The following is a 21,425-nucleotide window of genomic DNA, read 5'->3' on the forward strand; positions in this document are numbered from 1 at the left end:
TCCGCACAAATTTTACATTATTATGTTTTGGGGGAAATAAACAAAAATGATATTAGATCTGTGCCTATAAATATTTCTTGGACAAACGTCACGTGAATTCCCAGCTATGATTTAAGACTTTCCTCATGTGTTCCTAAGAATAATTTCAAAAGCCCTTTTGCAGAAGAAACAATTCCTCTGAAGGGGGTGGGGACTGACCTCAGTGCTGTTGAAGAAATGTCAGCTTGCAGAAACTGCTGCTGGGATTGCTAAGAGTACACCTGTCCTTCATATACCACCATGTGGTGGGGTGGGGGGTTGATCACAGAGCAGATCTTCATGCAAATGAGTTGTCTAGTCTCAGTTCAGCAACATGGGGGGAAACTAGCACCTCTTTGTGGGGTGCTCCTTGTGAGGTGGTAAGAACTGCATTTGGAAAACCCTGTTCTGGAGCCTAACTAAACCCTCTGATGTTATGTGCTTATTTCACAATGTGTTCCTTAACAGAAAAGCAGCAAGCAACCAGTCAGCCTTCAGGTATTATTGGACTCCAACTCCCATCAACCCCAGCCAGCATGGCAATGATCAGGGGTGATGGGAGCTGTAGCCCAGCAATATCTGAAGGGCAAATAGTTTGCCACACTTGTTATAGCAGAACCCTCACCAAAGCGATAGCAGGGAGGAAAGGCTTAGCCCAATCTGCCTCATCCCTTAAATCAAACATTTCTCCTTATATTTTGGCATTCTCTTCTCTAACCCCACTTCCAAATTATGTCTCAACTGAAGAAATATTAGTGAGCTGTTAATTGATTCAAACTGCATTCTTCTTTTCATAAGGGGACACAAGTTCTAGAGCGGTGGAATGTTGAAAGTGTGCCGATTCTTCTGCTCCCATGCCAATCCACACGGAATCAGAACAGTCTACAATCTTTTCATTGCTGGATTTGAAAGCAAAACTTTGATGGGCTGGCTGCATCACTGGAGCTATCAGCCTTCCCACAGGATGCACATTCCTCTTTACTTTTCTGTGCCGAGAAATAAAGCAATAGACACATGCACGAAAAAGCTAGTTGATGAACTCAAAGCCCCAGGGAGCCATGAAGGGCTGGGACACAGCAAAATCGCGGCTGCCTGAGCACCTGGATGTGTCAGGAATTGACAGATGTTCCTTGGAGTTACATTTCGGAATGTGCTTCTCCACAGCACAAATCCACACCTAACATTCCTTTGAAGGTCAAAGTAGTATTGAGGCAGTAACAGCTGCTGCCACAAGCCAAAGAAACAAAATCTGTGGGGAATTTGGCACTGGAGGGAAAGAGGGATGCAGTGATCACCCCATGTCCCTCTGCTCTGGGGAATGTGGCCAGCTGAAATCCACCAACCCAAAGCTGAGAGAAACTCCCTCCTCTGGATGCTCCTTGCATCCTTTATCTCAGAGGCAAGGCAAGGTGTCCAAGTCCAAAGCCCACAGCAAAGCTAGGGGACAAGCTACATCTTTAAACACAAACCAACTCTGACAGCTGTGCTGACCCCTCTTCCACCAACATGACTTCACAGCAACAATGCATAAAAGGGCTGGGGTGTGCAAAAGTGACAGGCTCCAGATGGAACAAGGCAGCATGACACTGAGAATTTGTGGGTGGTGATAGTGGCCATGTTAACAGTCACTTCCAGACCTCCCTTTAAAGTGACATATCCAAAGTTCATCAGACAACAGCAGCAGCAGCTTCCAGAAGTGGTGCATTTTCCCATAAGGTGTCCATCTACCAACTACCTTACTTTGTCTGCTGAATGCACAGTGTTTTGAGCTGGCTTGAGCTTCCATATTACATTTGCTTAGCCAGGCAGGAATGTCCAAAAAGCAAGCATACAGAAGGCTTTGAGACTGCAGTCCGTTGAACCCACCAACACCTCTTGCCCATGGGACTCACCCGCAGAACATGTGGATGGTGCTGGACATGGGTTCTGATGGGAGAGGGAGGGTCTGCTGAAGACACAGTTGCTCACAGCCACCATTGAAGCCATCTGAGCAGTCAATTCCCTTGGAGTAGTCGTAGCAACCAGTGCCATCCTTCATAGGCCTCAAATCCTCAGGGCACTGCATTGAGAAGGGAAGGATACAGTTAAGGAAGAGGGGAGCATTACTCTCTCCAAGTTGGACACCTTTATACCACTGAGATGCCTACTATTGTAGGGAAAGTGTATAACACAAGGTGTTTGTATTACGCCTTCAGAAGGCAAGGGAAGTTAGGTCCCCAAATGATGCTATCACTTCCAGGAACAGCAATACTTTACAGCTGGTGCTTAGGTCATTGTGAAGCATCGTCCATCAATAGCACTCATGCTTTAAAAGCCTGCACAAACTAGAAGAACAACAGTCACTTTTGCAAGAGGGCTGATAGTACCAGGAGATATACTCTGAAGGGAAGAGGATAAGTGTTGTCAATGGGTAACTCACCTGTGCATTAGAACCCAATATGAGTTCTAACGTAATGCTTACAGATTGTCATTATTCCACAGCAGAATTCAATCACATACCGGCAAATTCAGGTTGTACAGTTACACCTTGTACAACAAGCTCACTTCCCCCAAAAGAGCTAACATTTTTGCAGCAAGGACAGTGATGAGAAAATGCACTGCAAAGCGTGAGATAACACTATCTTCATGCAACATTGTCCAACAACCTCAGAAAGAAATCAGGTTAAATGCTCACTAAAATGCCAACACTACCTAACCTCCCTGCAAACAAATCAGGGTGAATGCTCAATAAACAGATTGTCTGGAATGGATTCTAAGTAACAGAAATGAGTTTGAACACCTCTTCTCTCCTATATTTATTTTCTACCTGAGTTTCTACTATTAATTGCACACACCTATTTAAGAAAGACTTCCTGTCGGGGGTCAATGTGAAAGTCATATTGAAAGGAGAAGATGCAACTCAGCAATGACTGCTCTCATGGAGGATGGAAAAACGCTGAGAACAATAGAAATGGGCTATACCTGGGTTAGTATCCTTTAGGATGGGGATTGAGAACTTGTGGTCCTCCCAGTGTTGCTGAATTCCCAACTCCCATCACCATCCCTGATTATTGGCCAGGTTGACTGGGGCTGATGTGAGTTGGAATCCAACAGCATCTGGAGGACCACGTGTTTCCCATTCTTGCTCCAAGGGCTCAGCTAGATTGCTAAATTAAAAGCTATTTACAGTGGTACCTCGGGTTACCACTATCCCTAATTCGTTAGGGAGGTCTGTTCTTAACCCGAAACTGTTCTTAACCTGAAGCACCACTTTAGCTAATGGTTCCTCCAGCTGCCACCACACCGCCAGAGCAAAGTTCTTAACCCGAGGTACTATTTCTGGGTTAGTGGAGTCTGTAACCTGAAGCGTCTGTAACCCAAGGTACCACTGTATATGTGTTGTATATGCGATAAATGGACACGGGTGGCTCTGTGGGTTAAGCCACAGAGCCTAGGACTTGCCGATCAAAAGGTCAGCGGTTCGAATCCCTGCAACGGGGTGAGCTCCCGTTGCTTGGTCCCTGCTCCTGCCAACCTAGCAGTTTGAAAGAATGTCAAAGTGCAAGTAGATAAATAGCTACCACTCCAGTGGGAAGGTAAACGGCGTTTCCGTGTGCTGCACTGGTTCGCCAGAAGCGGCTTAGTCATGCTGGCCACATGACCTGGAAGCTGTACGCCAGCCTCCTTGGCCAATAAAGCGAGATGAGCGCCGCAACCCCAGAATTGGTTACAACTGGACCTAATGGGCAGGGGTCCCTTTACCTTTATGCAAGTAACACTGTGCCAGCAGATGGAGCTATGGAGTCCAGTTTTCCCTACTGGATTTCACTGTTTAAATTTACAATACGTTTAACAGTTCAGGAATGGCCAAGCTGCTTTGGGACTACAATTCCCATCATCCCTGACTACTGGTCCTGTTAGCTAGAGAAGATGGGAGTTGTAGTCCCAAAACAGCTGGAGGGCCAAGTTTGGCCATGCCTGGTTTAACTGAAAGCTTCTTGGATTTGTCTAGATCCAGCCTATGAGGCATCCTCCTCTCTCAGGCAGAGAGAGGCATTCTTCCATCTCTTGCAACAGGATCTGGAGGGCCACACATCCCCCATTCCTGCTCTAGAGTATTTCTGTTGAAAATAGCAAGGAGTGGGCAAGTGTGTGTGCCCGCACACACATGTACGCATGCACGCACGCACGCACACACACACATTAATTCAGCTGGGTACCTGGCCTCTCGTCTATTATTAGAGGTTCTAAACTACTATCATCATGCTGAAAATGTGACCCACATTTTAAATTTCTGTTTTGCAGCAAGCTCTGCCTGTCCCAAATAATTAAAGCAGAGAACTACCCAGCAACATCAATCCATAGACATCCTTATTAAGCAACGCTTCTATTCCACTTGAATTTTCTATCAACTGAGAGAGAAATAATAATAAGCTAAAAGCAGAAAGCTGACCAGTTATCTGGAGAGCAAGAGAAAGATAATAAATGTAGCCTAATAGCAGTTCCAAATTAAGGATGCATTACAGAATTCCTGAAGATGGGGTAAACAACAGCCAGTCCAGAGATGCATGATGTTGGCTATAAACTGCCTGTCAAGTGAAGGAAAAGTCATAAAACTGCTACATTTTCTGTGTTGCTTTTTTCAAGGAAGAAAATAAAGGAAAACAAATTGGGAAGGCCTGCAGTTCAGTGACAGAACATCCATCTTGCAGGTCTAATCCCTGGCATCTTCAGGCAGAGGTGGGGAAGAGTTCCTGCCTGAAACCCTAAGCCTCTGCCAGTCCGTGTACATGATACTGAGCTAGATGGATCAAAGGTTTGACTCAGTTTGACAAGAGTTTCCTATGTTCCTAGAAATACTACTCTGTGACCACAACCCCCTATATCAGGCATGTCCAACAGGTGGATCGTGGTCTACCGGTAGATCACTGGACATCTGTGGTAGATCACTGGCTCCCCCCCAAAGAAGCTCAACAACTTTGTCCTGAACCCCCCAAAATGGGGTAGATCACTGCCAGTTTTTAACTCTGTAAGTAGATCGCAGTCTCTTGGGAGTTGGCCACCCCTGCCCTGTATGAAGGGAACCTTGAGCCCAGGGGCCAAATGCAGCCCTCCAGGCCTTGCCACCTGGCCCTCAGAACTCTCCTCATGCCACGCCCCCTCTCTCTACAAGCAACACCCTGCATTGATTCTGCATGGTGCCCTAAGTGTTTTTGCCTGGCTGGAATGTGTCCCTGAACTCTGATAATACCGCTTGAGTGCTTGGATGCAGGTCAGAGAGAGGTGTGCAACTGCATGTCAAAACTGTCCTATTATACAAATGTTAAAATTATGTTTGTTGCTCCACTCATTTTTGCCTCTGGCTTCACCTGCCACTGGCCTGTGGCAGGATGCCCAGAAGGGAATGTAGCCCCTCAGGCTGAAAAAGGTTCCCCACCCGTAACATTTTTTGGGAGTGGGGGAACACAGAAGATCCCATCTCTAGTCTGTTGCCTGGACAGCTTCTTCTTTGGATGCCCATTGGTGCTGCTGCTAAAGGACTGGCTGCTATGTTTTAGAAGCCCCAAACCTAAGGATCTCCAGCCCATTGGTCCATCTGCCCCTCACTTGGTTCCCCGGGCTGAAAGGAACTTTCCAAGGTCCCAGGCATGTACCCTTCTTTCTAAAAAAGAAATTAACATTTATTTGATACATTTACATCCCACCTTTTTCTCTGTTCAAGGTGGTATATGTCAGGGGTCTGCAACCTTTAAGACAAAAAGAGCCACTTGGACCCATTTCCAAAGAAAAAAAAAACTGGGAGCCGCAAAACTCGTCATTATAAAAATAACTTTTTTGTCACTTTTTTATTATTTCTTTGTTTGACCCCTCAGAATTACTCCTCCTCATAGAAATAAACGTTAAATTAACAAGTTACCTTTTTGTGTGTGTGTGTTCTTCACTCCCCTTCAAAACAGCGACCAGCGTACATGCCCCCTTTCAATGAAGTGACCAGCGTTCATGCCCCTTAAAATGTAGCGGGCGGGCGGGAAGGTGACGTCAGGACGGTGCGTGACTAACGCACGCACCGCCCCCATGCGACGTCACAGCCAGTACAGCGCCCGCCACAGTGGGGAGTGTCGGGGCGCACAATGCACCTCCTCCCCTCGCTAGTATCTGCCCCGGAGCCGCGTCAAAGGTGTAAAAGAGCCACATGCGGCTCCAGAGCCGTGGGTTGCTGACACCTGGTATATGTGGTTTTCCCACTCCTCAACTTATCCTCACCAGAACCCTGTGAGGCAGGCTGGGTTCAGAGGCAGTGACTGGCCCAAGGCCACCTAGTGAGCTTCGTGACCAAACAGGGATTTGAACCCTGGACTCCCAGGTCCTAGTCTGACACTCTAAACCACATTGGCTCGCCACCCTCACTACCTTAGCTATGATCCATCTTCCCCAGTGTTGTCTACTGAATGGAAGGTGACCTCTAGTCCAGGAGAGGTGAGCCTGTGGCTCTCCAGATGTTGCTGGCCTCCAACTCCCATCAGTCATAGCCAGTGCAGCTAGTGGTCAGGGATGTGATGGGAGTTGTAGTCTGACATCTGAAAGGTGAAAGTGTATGTATATGTGTAAAGACATCTTTTTATCAAGTACAGTCGTACCTCGGGTTACAAATGATTCGGGTTACAAACACTTCGGGTTACAAACTCCCCTAACCCGGAAGTAGTACCTCGGGTTCAGAACTTTGCCCCAGGATGAGAACAAAAATCGTGTGGCGGCAGCGGCGCAGCAGCAACGGGAGGCCCCATTAGCGAAAGCGTGCCTCAGGTTACGAATGGTTTCGGGTTAAGAATGGACCTCTGGAACGAATTAAGTTCGTAACCCAAGGTACCACTGTAAAGATGTTTTAAATCAATGAGTATTGTTATTTTTTTGCCCTTATTTTGCCCTTATTTATGCACAAAAGGGAAAACGGACAGTATTTATAATCTGAGTAATTGATTTAAAAATTACAGAACAGGTCTGAGTGTATTTTATTGGGAACAGTTAATAAAGCAACCAAAATTTAGCAATGCAACACAAGCCAGCAGTTTGCTTCCCTGCCTTTCAAAAGCACCTGCTTCTGACAATTTCTTAATCTTCCTTTCCTGAATGTATTGAATAAAACATGAACTACACTAGGCTTATCAATGATGTTACATTCTGCAAGTGAGCTGAGACACCACCAGTTTGTGCCTGTGTGTAATAGAGAATTAATATCATGCATATTGAAAAGCATCTTAGCTGAGAGTCCTGGAAGACCTGCTTCCTGCCTTGCTGGCCATTTTCCACCTGGCCTAGAAGGGAGGGGCCCTGACTGACTCCAGCTGCAAGAGCTGAGGCTGTTGAACAAACTATTGGGCTGGGGTATTGTTTAGGGGGGTTGGGGGGCTTGTTGCGGTTATTATTTTTTGAATCTTTCTTTTGGATCTTATAATGATTTATGTGGGAATTGTTCAGTTTGGTTTTGCACCTTTTTGATGTTTCGTTTATTGTTTATGACTACTTTTAAGGTTTGTATTATGTATTTTTTTTTCAAGTTGTAGGACACCTTGAGCATGGTTTTGGCTATGGAAAGGCAACATACAAACAAAATGATGTGTCTGTGTCTGTCTGTATTCATATTGCAGTGTGTGTGTGTGTGTGTGTGTGCGCGCGCGCGCACACACACACACACACACACATTCAGATATGAAGCTTACTGAATAGTTACGGGCATCTTGCAGTCTCTCATCCTCAACAGGGAAGAACCATCTTCCTGAGTTTCAGGCTCTTTTGATTCAGGAAGGTGGTAAGACCTAGATGTTCCACCTTAGCTTGCCTTGAAGGGTAGTTATGAGGAGCTGTGAAACTCCTGAAAAGCTTGATAGATGGGACAAACAGTATGTGTACTGGATGAGGGCCAGTTCTGAGGACTGGGGCCTGTTCTTCTGACTTGATTAATGGAAATGTAAGTTTGCACAGATCAGTTTGTCTTATACTCCCCTACCACTGACCCCTTCATGGGACATCTATATCTCCCCTCTGAGAGACGGAGAGAGAGAGAGAGAGAGAGAGAGAGAGAGAGAGCGCACAAGAGTTGGGTATTGGGAAAACTCCTGGCAGCAATTCAGGGCCCGCAGTAATATATTTATTGGTTAAATAAACCTATATCATCATGATTAATTTAATATCTGCAAACTATTTCGTACTTCTAAATGCTCGTTCTTTTAATTGCAAGCTGTTAATCATCTCAGCTCTAGGGACCACATGCGCCAAGAAGCTTCGGGGATTCTGCCAAACAGCAGGGGCCTGTGAAGTAGGTTGAACAAGTCAGCAGAAGACATCCTATAACTGTGCACAGGCTGGGAGAGACTGGGACAGACTGTCAAGTGCTCCCTTCCTATGTCAGCAGCTCTTCCAAGAAAGCAAGGAAGCACCACAGAGCCTTCACTTGCACCACGTTGAACTATTTGTGCCCACTCCTCCACTAACTTACCACTATTAGGCTCTTCCTTAAACTGAGGAGCTAGATCTTGGCTTTGTTTCCTTTGTCTTCATTAGGCAATTCACAAGCAGGCGCCACAACCAAATGCTGCAGTGTAGTGTTTGTGGCTACTTGGCATGTCCAGCCCTCACTGGACCACTGCTGTTTTTGCCTGTTCCTTCCCACCTGCCTCCTACACTGCTGCCTTTTGTACTTCTGCAAACCAGGGTTCCCTGACACAAGCTGGTTATCCCCTCATTTTCCAGTGGCCATGCATGGGCTGCAAATTCACTGGCAACTCAGTTAGTATATGCAGTCTGTATTTAATGGACCTTTAATTACTCAACAGACATTCCCATGGTTTGTAAAAAGTTTCTTGGTGACTTTTTGGCCTTCATCCTGAATAATCTGGACCAAGAAAAAGAAGGGGGGGGAGAGCATACTTGGTTGAATTATATTCTAGCTCTGACATCAATTACATTTTCTGAGGGAGCATTTAATGCCCAGCATTGACTGTTCCCACATACCTGCTCTTCTGCGGGTGCAAAGCAAATGATACTCATGCCTATTTCCTGAGATTGCCTGAAGAACCCTATCAGTTATAGCTCACATTGATCAGTCTGCCTTGAGCAGTAGAGAGGCAATAATTACTGTGAGTTTTAATCAATCCTGCAGCAATTCAGCTGCAGTTCAATTTGTGATCTGCCTCTCTGGTGACATGAGTCTGGGGGAGGGCTAGAAATTATTAGAAAATCAATAGCCACCTCAGCCAATAATTCTTTCTGGATAATCGTGGATGATGCGTCCTTAGTCAATACATCCCCGCAGGAGCTTTCTCCTGGCTGGCTGGCGTGTTGTATGGAGAACAAAGTTTTGCGTGCATTATTTATTCAGACTATAACACAGCTGAGAAGAAGAAAAACTAGGCAGGAGTCTGAACAAATGCTTCACATAAGACAAATCATTCACTGATCCCTAGGAAAGATAAGAAAAACAGCCAAGTCAAACCGCTCCATACGTACTGAGGAAACTGATGCCATGGGCAAACCACAGCTTGGTTGTCAGGAATATGCTAAAGCAGGGGTGGGGGACTGAATGCGGCCCTTCAGGCCTTCCTATTAGGACCCTGGAACCTTCCCCTCACTGGCCCTGCCATGCACAAAATGAGCCCCTTAAACTCTGATAATATCTCTAGACTTCCTCGGTGGAGGATGCAGAAGGGTGTGTGCATGTCAGGAACTGGTTGGATGAAGAGGAGTGGTGGTAGGCACCAGCAGAGGAACCCCCAAGGAAAACCCTAGAGAAGGAAGGCTTAGAGTCAGGGGATTGGTGGTGGGACACAGAAGAGCGGTCAGAGGGAGAAGATGGGGGGGATGTCAGATGCTGATGGGGCAACAGAGTTTAGGGAGCAAGGAGAGCCGGTGGCAGGGACCAGTTCACACTCCAAGGCTGAAGCTGAGAGGAAGTATCAATGGACTGCTGAAGAATCCTGGGAGTCTCCCTCTCCAGCTGTGACAAGCTCTCCTCCCTCACGTCTTCAACAACATGCATGATAATGAGGAGAGAAGAACAGCAACTATAGGTGACCAGACATAGTTTGAGACTGCTTGGGCAACATCTGGGAGCAGAGACTTAGAGGAAGGGGAAACCCTCAGCCCTGGCAACTGTTCTATATGTTCTAAATTGTATGCCATTTCCTTGACTACAGAGTTAACTTCACTGACAAACTATGCTTCCTGTGTTCTGACCAGTGTCCAGCCGGTGTCCAGCCCTGACAATGTAGCTGGAACTAGATGAATGCTTTTGAGGCTGATCTAGCAGAGCTCTGCTTAAGTTCTTAGGTTACTCATGTTCACTTGTAAAAATCCCTTGGCAAACTGAGTGAGAATGGAGAACATAAGAAGAGTCTGCTGTGTCAGGCCAATGGCCTATCTAGTCCAGCATCCTATTCTCACAGTGGCTACCCAGATGCCTATGAGAAGCCTGGAAGCAGAACCTGAACACAACAGTACTTTGCCTATCTGCACTTCCCAGCAACGATGATTCACAGACAAAGGAAAACTCTGATCTTGAACCTTGGCTGCCTTGAGGGACATCTTTGAGAGAAGAAAAGTCTAAGGAGTTAACCCTACACAAATCCAGAATGGAGTCCCTAAGATGGTGGGATGGTATCTTGTACACCTCCTTCTAGCAACTCCTGCAGCCGAGCTTTCCTTTGGACCACATAAGTGAGGCTGGGGGGTGGGGTCTTGTCTCCTGGGCAGCTCAGGACCTCCAGACACACTGCCCAGGCTTGCACCCTGGAGAGGTCACTTCGGTGCTGCTTAACACAGTAGTTTGACTCCCCTCCTCGGAGGCACACTCCATTGTCTCTCAAGACAACAGACAGATGCCAACAACAATGCCTTTGGCAGTGGAGACAGAACATAGCCAACATGGCAGTAGCCATTGATAGCCTTGTCCTCCATGTATCTAGTCTAATCCTCATTTAAAGTCACCTTAGTTGGGGACCATCACTGTTTCCTGTGGGAGAAAGTTCCATAGGTAACTATGCACTGCATGAAGAAGTACTTTCCAGTTTCACTGGATGTCCAGGAGTACTAGTATTGAGAGAGAGAGAGGAGAGAGAGAGAGAGAGAGAGAGAGAGAGAGAGAGAGAGAGAGAGAGAAACTTTCCTCTATCCACTTCCTGCATGCAATGCATAATTAAAACAAAAACCAAAAAACTTCCACCACATCACCTCTTACTTGCCTATTCTCAAAACCCAAAAGTCCCAAATGATGAAACAGAGAATGGATAAGGCACAAGGGCACACAATCAATCTCCAATGCACAGATATAAATTCCACCTCAAGCACATTCTCAGAGCTTTGAAGGTATTCCCTCCTCCTGATCAAAGAACTGAATTGTACCCACGTAATAGTGAAACAACAGGCAAATGAGTTAGAGTGCTCAGAATGCTCACTCAGAATGTTTACCTGCATTATTTTTTTTAGACATTGGAGCAGGGGTAGTGGTGGTGGTTAAGCTTGATCTTTCATCATTGCCTTGCCATCAGTACAAAAAAGAGAAAAGGATGGAGAAAAGAGGTATGGTTGTGCTTTTGTCCCCACAGTCAGCAAAAAAATCCTATAAATGCACACAAGTACAGATGTGCTGAGTAAGAGGTTGCCATTTCTAACTTGTCCACTTTTCTTGCAGCAGAGCAGCCATAAGAAGGATGCTCTTCAAGGTCACAAATGGGAAGAGAATCCTAGAGTTCCCAAAGCTACACATGTCATCTTGAACAAGCAGCTTGCACATGACTGGGGAAACATTCAAACGATCCAATTACATAGGCAGAGTAGTGGTAGTGGTGATTGCGTGGGTCTTCCCCACAAAACTGTCGGCCTGCTGGAAGAAGAAGAAGAAGAAGAAGAAGAAGAAGAAGAAGAAGAAGAAGGGGAGGAGCTTGGATTTGATATCCCGCCTTTCACTCCCTTTAAGGAGTCTCAAAGCGGCTAACATTCTCCTTTCCCTTCCTCCCCCACAACAAACACTCTGTGAGGTGAGTGGGGCTGAGAGACTTCAGAGAAGTGTGACTGGCCCAAGGTCACCCAGCAGCTGCATGGGGAGGAGCGGAGACGCGAACCCGGTTCCCCAGATTATGAGACTACCGCTCTTAACCACTGCACCACACTGGCTCTCGAAGGGCAGATGGTGCTGATTCTGTAAGAAAAACCCATACAATCAGGTCCCACTTGTGTGGTCAAATCATCCACATATTCCTATGTTCAATCCCAAAGAAGCCCAGGTAGAGCTGTTCTAAAATGCCTGTGAAACCCTGGTGGGTTGCAGTCAGCCAGTGCAGACAACAATCAGTATAGGGGGTAGGCCCAATAACCTGACTTGGTGTAGGCAGCTTACCTTATTCTGTCAGGAGCAAAAGTGGTTCTCATGTGATTGGGAGAACATGTGAAGGGACAGTTGGTTTTGGCAGATTGAAAAAAACGAAGGAACCATAGTCCAAAATTCCCTCCTGTAATGTTGCCTTTGTGTCTCCTATCTGATAGCCAGGAATCTGGTGGTTATTCCAAATGATGCCATTGCCATGGTAAATGAACTGAAGGTATTTGGGACTTGGAAAGCAAGATTAAATGAGTCCAAGATGTGAAATACATTGGGCCATTTGCTCCAGAAAACAAACATCCGAACCATTGCCTGTTTATTTCCACTACTTCCAGGAGATACAAAGCTCATTAACAACAAAGGCTGATGATACAGGCTCTACTTTCAAAAGATCAGAAATGCCTCATTACTGACACTTTTCCCAACATGGAAAGGAAAATAAGTGAGCTTAATTGCCTAAAAGGTTTCACTTTTTTATTATTATTAAGCTCAGCTCCTTTCTTCATTATTACACTTGAAAAAGAGTGTTTCTGTGGAGCGTAAATTGCTGCCTTTTCAAATATTCTATCACACCCTCTAAATATTACAAACCATTTTGTTGGCAGTGCTAATAAATGTGCTGGGAGATGCTGCTGGCACTTACTTCAAAAACACCTGATAGTAAAGAAAGAAAGGGGGGGGGGGTTGAAGCAGCAACAAGAAAAGCTTCAGGGACGGAAGTTATAGTAGCCTCTTGTAGAAAAATAAATAAGAATAGGGGGTGTTAAGTGGACTTGAATTAAAAAGAATAAAGCATGGGCCTAGATCAAGCATTGTCTGTCTAATAGCACAATGACTCCTACAGAAGAGAAATCCAATGTGGCAGTTGCACAAGCAGAAACTTGTGCTACACATTCCACAACAAAGTTATCAACAACATTCCACTGGTGCAAAAAAATAAATAAATCACCAGTGCAATAAATATACCACTAAGTGACTTTAGTTTACTGCTACATTAGAGAAACACCATCACCTGCAAGGAAACAGCCTGCTGAGGGATGCTGGGAACTAGGCAAAGTTCCCCCTTTAGTACCTTGTTAGCACCATTTGATATCAAAGGAAAACAGCTGCTGCTGCTACTATGGATCAGCTTCACTGCATATCAAACAACCTCCTTATCAAATTGCCAGCATCCTTAAAAAAAACAGGAGCCAGCAGGGTGCCAGCTTTGGGGGTTTAGGCAGTTGACAATGTGGGAGATGAAACCAGCCATGGAGTATTTGAGGGATGGCTTGGTGCAGCTGGCTCCATTTGCCCTCCGCACCCTGCCAAGTAAACACTCAGAGAGGGTGCAGGAGAAGAATGCAACAGGCATGTGCCCTTCGATCCCAGTCTCACCTTTGCGAAACTATGGTCCTTCTCATGCTGCCCTCCTCAAGCTGCTTTGTGAGGCTGGGATCTGATAAGATCCCAGACAAAACTGTGCAGGGCTGGCTCAGGGAGGGTGGCATGAGTGGCCAAAATGCCCCACCCAAAATGTGCTGGGGGAAATCGCCCTGGCTGCACCCCACCTCCGCCCATGCTACACGCCTGGATGAAACAAGCCTTGCTGCATGATTGGGGCCAGAATTGGATGGCATGCTGAGGCTTAACACAGAAACATAATAATAGAATTGTAGAGTTGGAAGGGATGCCAAGGATCATGTAGTCCTTCCCGCTGCAGCACAGGAATCTCAGCTAAACTATCCATGACAGATGGCCATTCAACAGCTGCTTAAAAGCTTCCAAGGAAGGAAAGTCCACAACTTCCTGAGGGAGACTGATGAGCATCCCCTCAATTCCTTCACCCAAGTTGTTTATAAAGATGCTGAACAACAATGGGCCCAGGACAGAACCTTGACGTACCCCTCTTGTCATTTTTTTCACTGGATGACAAGGAACCACTATGAGTACTCTTTGGGTTCAGTCCATCAACCAGTGACAAATCCACCTAACAATTACCTCGTTCAACCCACATTTTACCAGCTTCCTCAGCAGAATATCATGGAGGACTTCCTCAAAGCCTAACTGAAATCAAGATGCACTACATCCGCAGCATTCCCCTGATCCACCAAGCTCATAACTCTATCTAAAAAAGAAATGAGATCCATCTCCATGACTTGCTTTTCAGAAACCCATGCTGAGTCTTAGTAATCACAGCATTCTTTTCTAAATGTTCACAGACCTACTGTTGAATTATCTGTTCTAGGACCTTTCCTGTTATCAATGTCCAGCTCACCAGTTGCTAGTTACCTGAGACTACTTTATCCCCCCTCCCTTTTGAAGATGGGGGCAATATTTGCCTATCTCCAGTCTGCAGGACCTTACCTGTTCTCCAAGAATTCTCAAAGATTATAGACAAAGGCTCTGAAATTACATCTGCAAGCTCCTTTTGTACCCTCGGATGCAGCTCATCAGGCCCTGGAGATATGAATTCAATACTCCCTTATCATTGAGTATTCAATACTCCCTTATCACTGAGTATTTCTGATCATGCCCAGAGTGTGTGTCTGACTACACTCAGCTTTCCCTTGCCTCTGTTTCATGAAACCCAAAAGGACATGATCACTTCTTCCCAAGTTTCTGAGTACTTTCACTTTGTCAATCAGTTCCTCCCTGTTGGTGAGGACCAGGTGATCCCTTTGTAGTAAATGAAATCGACAGCAAGGCAACAGAGGGATTTGTCGGATCTTACATTCTTGGCAGAAATTGAGATTGAGTCCCAACAGATATCTCTCCTATTTGAATGTTTGGTAATCTGCCCTAGGAAGGCATCATTGTAGTCTTGAGTCTGGCTTGGTGGTTTATAGTAGACCTCCACAGTAAGGTCATCTGCTTTCCATGCTCCAGGTCATGGATTTCTTCACAAGTCTATACATCCTCTACATATAATGCTATTCCCAAGAAAGAAAGAAAGAAAGAAAGAAAGAAAGAAAGAAAGAAAGAAAGAAAGAGAGAGCACAGCCAAAGCCCAACAATCAATATTAAACTATGGTTGCTGCCAAGGCCATTACCAGCTGGAATGGCTTTAAAAAGAGGATCAGGGAAATTCCTGGATGATATCAAAGGCTATCCATGGCTGCCAGTCATGATGGCTGTGCTCTGACTCCATGATCAGAGGAAGCCATGCTTCCTAATGCCAGTTTATGTCTGCTGGGTGCCTGGGAGGTCGCTGTGAAAACAGGCTGCTGAAGTAGATGTTTCATAGGGCTATCCAGCAGGCTTTTCCCATGACCTAGGCCTGACAGGATTTATAATTAATATCCAAATCCCAGAGCCATCATCTGAAGCTTTTCTCTATCTGCCACCTCTGAAGAAGATCTAGAACGTGGAGACAAAAGAATGCACTTTCTCTGTTATTGTTCCCCATTTATGGAATGCTCTTCTTAGTGGAACCTGCCTCTTGCCAGCTTTGTCATCACTTTGGCACTAGGAAAAAGATTTTTTTGTTTTGTTTTCCTGGGCATTTGTGCAGCATCAAATATATTGCAGTATAATTCTCAGTAGCTTTCAACAACAGTTTCTATAATTCTTTGGCGAAAGCCATGTGACCAGAGTCCCTCCTTCCTTCACCTTCCAGCCTTGAACTGGTCACCTACCATGAGCTTGACCCAAGGAAGGGGCTTGCTTGGGAGCATTTGGACATAGCTTGGAAAAAGCAACATCAACAGAGGGATATGACTGAGGGTTGTTGTTTTTTCGTTTAATGTACGGCATAAATAAAGTTGATGCATCTCCATTAATGCGGGGACTTAGGAGTTACGAAATGAGATTGATGCACAATGCCACAAGGTGCTGAGGGCCATTGATTGAGAAAGCTTTAAAATGAGATTAGATAAGTTCATGGAGGGTGATAGGTCTATCAGCATGGAATGGCTTTGATTGCATCTCATTTTAGCTCTGTTCCTCTGAATAACAACCGGTTTCAGGGAGGTGGGTTTGACATGATTCACAGCAGGGCTCTTTTTATGAAAGGGCAGGCATGAACCACCTCTGTACATAGTTGCTTTTATCCTCATATTCCTCACTGTTTCAATGTCCCTGGAATGCCAATATTTGCAGAACTTTTAAATCTTGTCCTCTGGCTCCTATTAGCAGCTTCTGCATTAATACTTCCCCTGCTTTCCAAAAGCAACAACTCTTCCTAAGGCAACACACTACAAATGTTTTCCTTAATAAAAACCTCTATTTCCTCCTCTCACATTATCTGTTTTTTTATGCCCTTTACAAGACCAATCCATCATTATTTTAGCTTCAGATGTTCAAACTCAACTGTCTCTTGAGCATCTTAGCACAAGTCACAATATCCTGCGTTTCGCTAAGCGTCCCCCTGAGGCAACCAATGTGCAGAGCTCAGAAATGAAGGCCTCAGCAGAACAAGGGATTCTCCTTAGTTATAATTTAATATTGCAGATGCCAGATATACATATATTTTTCACTAAAAATAAAATAAAAAAACACACAGTGTATCTATGGGAGTTTATCCAGCATCATTGTTGCTGATTTATAAAACCTGGCAACTGTTCTCCCCCGTTTCCAAATTAGCAATTAGTTTAGCAATTTCTCCTTTTCTGGATGTTAAAACGTCCAGCTCTGCACTTTCCCCTTCTCAGGACCTTTTTGCACTGAAGTGGTCTACCTCTGCCTGGGTTGCTAATGTCACCTGAGACTGCAGGTGGGGCTCGCATGAAAGACTGCATCTCTATATTAAACACAGCCCTGCGTGGAGAAAGCTAGCATGTCAGGGAGAAGACTCTTAAAGACTCCTTCCTTATGGCATGCTGGATTTCTACATGCAAAGATTTAACATTTTTAAATTGATTGTGGTTTGAAGGATCACTTAAATATGTAAGCTCCACCCCCACCCCACCTATAGTCTGAAGTGATAAAGCCAGCCACAGGTTGACCACCACAGTGAGGACCAATTTCAGAAGGATGGCTCTGTAAGGTAATAAAAGAATTCTGGGAAATGATATATAATGAACTGGGGGGGTGTGTTTAAAATCACGTTTGCAAAAAAAGAAGAAGCTTTTTTGTTAGGAATTATAGGTGCAGAATTACCGAAGGAGCAGAAAAGACTATTCATGTACGTAATGATAGACGCTAGGATGATGGTAGCCCAGAGCTGGAAAGATGACAAAGTCCCTACCAGAGTGGAACGGCAGAACAAATTGCTGGACTGTGCAGAAATGGCAACAATGACCGGGGAAATCAGAAATCAAGAAGACCAAAACTTTAATAAAGAATAGGAGAAATTTATACTATATTTGGAAGACCACTGTAAACATTTGAACCCGTTAGCAGGTTTAAAATAACTCTTGTAAGGTAACAAAGACTTTGGATATAATGGATAACTGGAAAATTGGAGTGATGTATGATATGCAGAGGGACACAGGTGGCGCTGTGGGTTAAACCACAGAGCCTAGGACTTGCCGATCAGAATGTTGGCAGTTCGAATCCCCGCAACGGGATGAGCTCCCGTTGCTCGGTCCCTGCTCCTGCCAACCTAGCAGTTCGAAAGCATGCCAAAAAGTGCAAGTAGATAAATAGGTACTGCTCCTGCAGAAAGGTAAACGCCATTTCTGTGCACTGCTCTGATCCGCTAGAAGCGACTTAGTCATGCTGGCCACATGACCCGGCCAGCTCCCTCGGCCAATAAAGCAAGATGAGCGCCACAAACCCAGAGTCGGTCACGACTGGACTTAATGGTCAGGGGTCCCTTTACCTTATGATATGCAGTAGAAAAAGCTAAATAAAGAACCCACGGGGGGGGTGTGGAGGGAAGGCTAAAGATTTGGAAGAATCTCATTTATTTGGGTTTTTTAAAATCTATGATTGTGAATGTAAATATTACTTTGTAAAATCCAATAAAAAACTTATTTAAAAAAAGAATTAGAAGGATGGCTCTGTTAACCTGTTGAGTCTTGTGGCACCTTGAAGTCTAACAGATGTACAGTCATACAAGTGAAACATGCAACAAGAAGTTGTAATGTGGAGTGCTCCCTATTCAGAATCCCAGACTCTCTGATCGTATCCAAAGCATACATTTAAAGCAGCATTATACCACTTTATCACTCATGAAGAATTCTGGGAACTGTAGCTTGTTGAGGATGCTGACCTAACACAGTCACAATTTTTAGCACCCTAAACAAACTACAGTTCCCAAAAATTCCCCACGACCGTTAAGATGGTATGATAGTGTTTTAAATATATGCTCTGGATGTGGCTGTTCCATATAATACACATGCAACATCAGCAGACAATCAGTGGGCTACAGAAAACAGCTCACTGTGCTGCATTCCCCCCCCCGAACTTCCCCACTTTCATACCCCCTCCTCTAAATAGTGTGTGTGTGTGTGTGTGTGTGCTTTTTTTACAAACTGTGGATTTCCGCATCCACAGGCCTACTGATGTCTCCTTCATGTTTAAGGATAGTGCTACACTGGCTACATAAGCATTGACACTGGAAACAGATGTGGATGACTGTGTGGGAAAGAAGAACTTTCACATTCTAGATTCTATCAATGAGAACTAATAATTAGTAGCTATTCTATGAAACCCAAGGGACACAGGTGGCACTGTGGTCTAAACCACAGAGCCTAGGGCTTGCCGATCAGAAGGTCGGTGGTTCGAATCCCCATGATGGGGTGAGCTCCTGTTGCTCGGTCCCTGCTCCTGCCAACCTAGCAGTTCGAAAGCATGCCAAAAAGTGCAAGTAGATAAATAGGTACCACTCCGGCAGGAAGGTACCGGGCATTTCTATGAGCTGCTCTGGTTCGCCAGAAGCAGCTTAGTCATGCTGGCCACATGACCCGGAAGCTGTCTGCGGACAAAGGCCGGTTCCCTTGGCCTATAGAGAGAGATGAGCGCGCAACCCCAGAGTTGTCCACGGCTGGACCTAATGGTCAGGGGTACCTTTACCTTTACTGTGAAACCCAAGGCCTGGGTCTGGATCTATAAATAGCAGAGGAATAGGTGGCAGTAATTCAGGAGTGCAGCTTCACTTCAGAATGTAGTTGAAAGATGCTAGACTTTAAATGCTTCTCCGCTCATTTGCTTCCTATTAAAAATAGCCATTTGTCTTCAGTAATGTTGGAGAGTTTTGCCCCTTACTGCAGGGGTAGCCAATATGGTGCCCTCCAGGTGTTGTTGGACTACAACTCCCATCAGCCCCATCCAGCGTGGCTAGCAGTCACAGCTGATGGTGGGAGTTACAGTCCAGCAACATATGGAGGGCACCACGTTGGCTATTTCTGCCTTGGAGGATTTCTGCCTGGAATCCACCCACTGCTTAGTCAGCCACTCATTTCCCATGCTTCCTCCCCACCCTACTCCCCCCCAATTTCTTCCAGTGTAACTGAGGGACTTGCTACCCGAAGGGTTGAAATAAAACTGAATCTACATATTTAAATAACTTTTGTCTAGCACTGAGGTAGAGATTTTTTTAAAGAAAGAAAAAATAACAAGCTAGCAAAGAAGAGTGAGACAGGTATAGCATTGACCAGATGGCAGCCCAAGCTCTATAGAGAAAGAGAGAGATGCTGGAAGTGGGAAGAGACAGACAGTCAGATGCACTTTGTTGTTACTCCCAGCTTCAGCCAAATCACAGGCAGCATCTTGTAGATGTGCTCTCTCACACACAAAAAGATAGAGTGAGTTTGAAAATAATGATGTGACAGGCTGGGTGCAAAGAGAAAGTGAGAAATTTTGCTTGGAAGGAAAACATGTCTGGAGGTATGGTATCAATTGCACAGAAACTGCACTGAAGCCAGAGGGAATACAACTTTTTTACTATTGTTATGTATGCAATTAGTGCTGAATACCAGGAGTGGGATCACCACAGGCCAGGGCACAGACTGAGAAGAAGAAAAGGCACACCCAAGCAACTGGTGCAGGAGAGACCTTTCCATGGAAACAGAGGCAAAATGTATGGGTGTTTCTCTCCTGAAAGGATTGGCCTCATTTGCTTCCCTATCCCACCTCAAACAAATATTTCAAAATGGAAGAAAGGGGGCTGAAGGAATGAAAAGAGAAAGATGGCAAACGTAGACTTCTGTGACTTCAGGCTGCATCATTCTACCAAATGCTGATGTACTAGGCATCAAATCTGTGAAAGTGTTTGCTCTTCAGAGATAACAATTGAAAACAGAGAGAACTGGAGGAAAAGCACACACCTCAATACACATACACACCTTTTCTAATACTTTTTTTGTGTGTGTGTGTGGATGTGTAGGTGTTTTTGCTTGCAAACTCTTTTTCACACACAAATGGTACCATCAGGCTCATGAAGCCTGTATCCCTTTCAGTACAGATGCAGCTATTTTGAGGGAGGATAGGGGAGGGAGGACTCCTATCCCTGCTGGATGACATGGATTTCAATTCCCGCTATCAGCACTTCACACAATGTAAATAGGGAGGTGGGGCTGCCATTTATCATCAGTTCCTTCCGACTGGGGTAGCTCAGTCGGTAGAGCGTGAGCCTCTTAATCTCAGGGTTGTAGGTGTGAGCCCCAGATTCCTGCACTGCAAGGGTTGGACTAGAACACTCTCAGGACCCTTTCCAACTCAGGATTCCATGAATCCCTTCTAGTGTCATAATGCATATTGACTTATAATGGTGGTCCAGTACAGTAGTCATCCCTCTCTCTCCATCCAGATGACAATATCTGAAAGGCACAGATTGTAGGGTAAAGTGTCAGACAAACTTGGGGGGAGGGACAATGGGAGAAATAGTCACTGAAAAAATAAAGCTGTTTGATTTAAGCAACTTTGTACATTATCAGTGACATAAATATCCTCAGTAACCAAATCCAGATCAGTCTGATGTTTCCAACACTTTGCTTGTTGCAGGGAGGGGGGGAAGAGAAAAAATAATGGCACTGAAGAGTTGGAAGGGACTTATTTAGTCCAAAAATCCCTGCAATGCAGGCATCTTTTTGAAGAAGAAGGAGATTTGCAAGTTCCTGGAGAAAGAAACTCTTTGAATTTGTGCACAGTGATGCCTAAATCATGTTGAAAAAGTGATGAAGCCAGGATACCA

General features: G+C 45.1%; 1 protein-coding gene across 2 annotated transcripts in view; it reads right to left on the reverse strand.

The window, feature by feature from the left end:
• The window catches only part of ASTN2 (astrotactin 2), a 706,126-nt gene that overhangs the window by 260,673 nt on the left and 424,028 nt on the right, over nt 1-21,425 (reverse strand). For both annotated transcript variants that reach the window (XM_083485710.1, XM_083485711.1), the window contains exon 12: nt 1,911-2,077. In XM_083485710.1, the coding sequence (XP_083341836.1) occupies nt 1,911-2,077 (167 nt within the window). The remainder of the gene's footprint in view (nt 1-1,910; nt 2,078-21,425) is intronic.

This window comes from Podarcis liolepis (genome assembly GCF_965112155.1).
Source record: "Podarcis liolepis genome assembly, chromosome: Z".
NCBI classification, from domain to species: domain Eukaryota; kingdom Metazoa; phylum Chordata; class Lepidosauria; order Squamata; family Lacertidae; genus Podarcis; species Podarcis liolepis.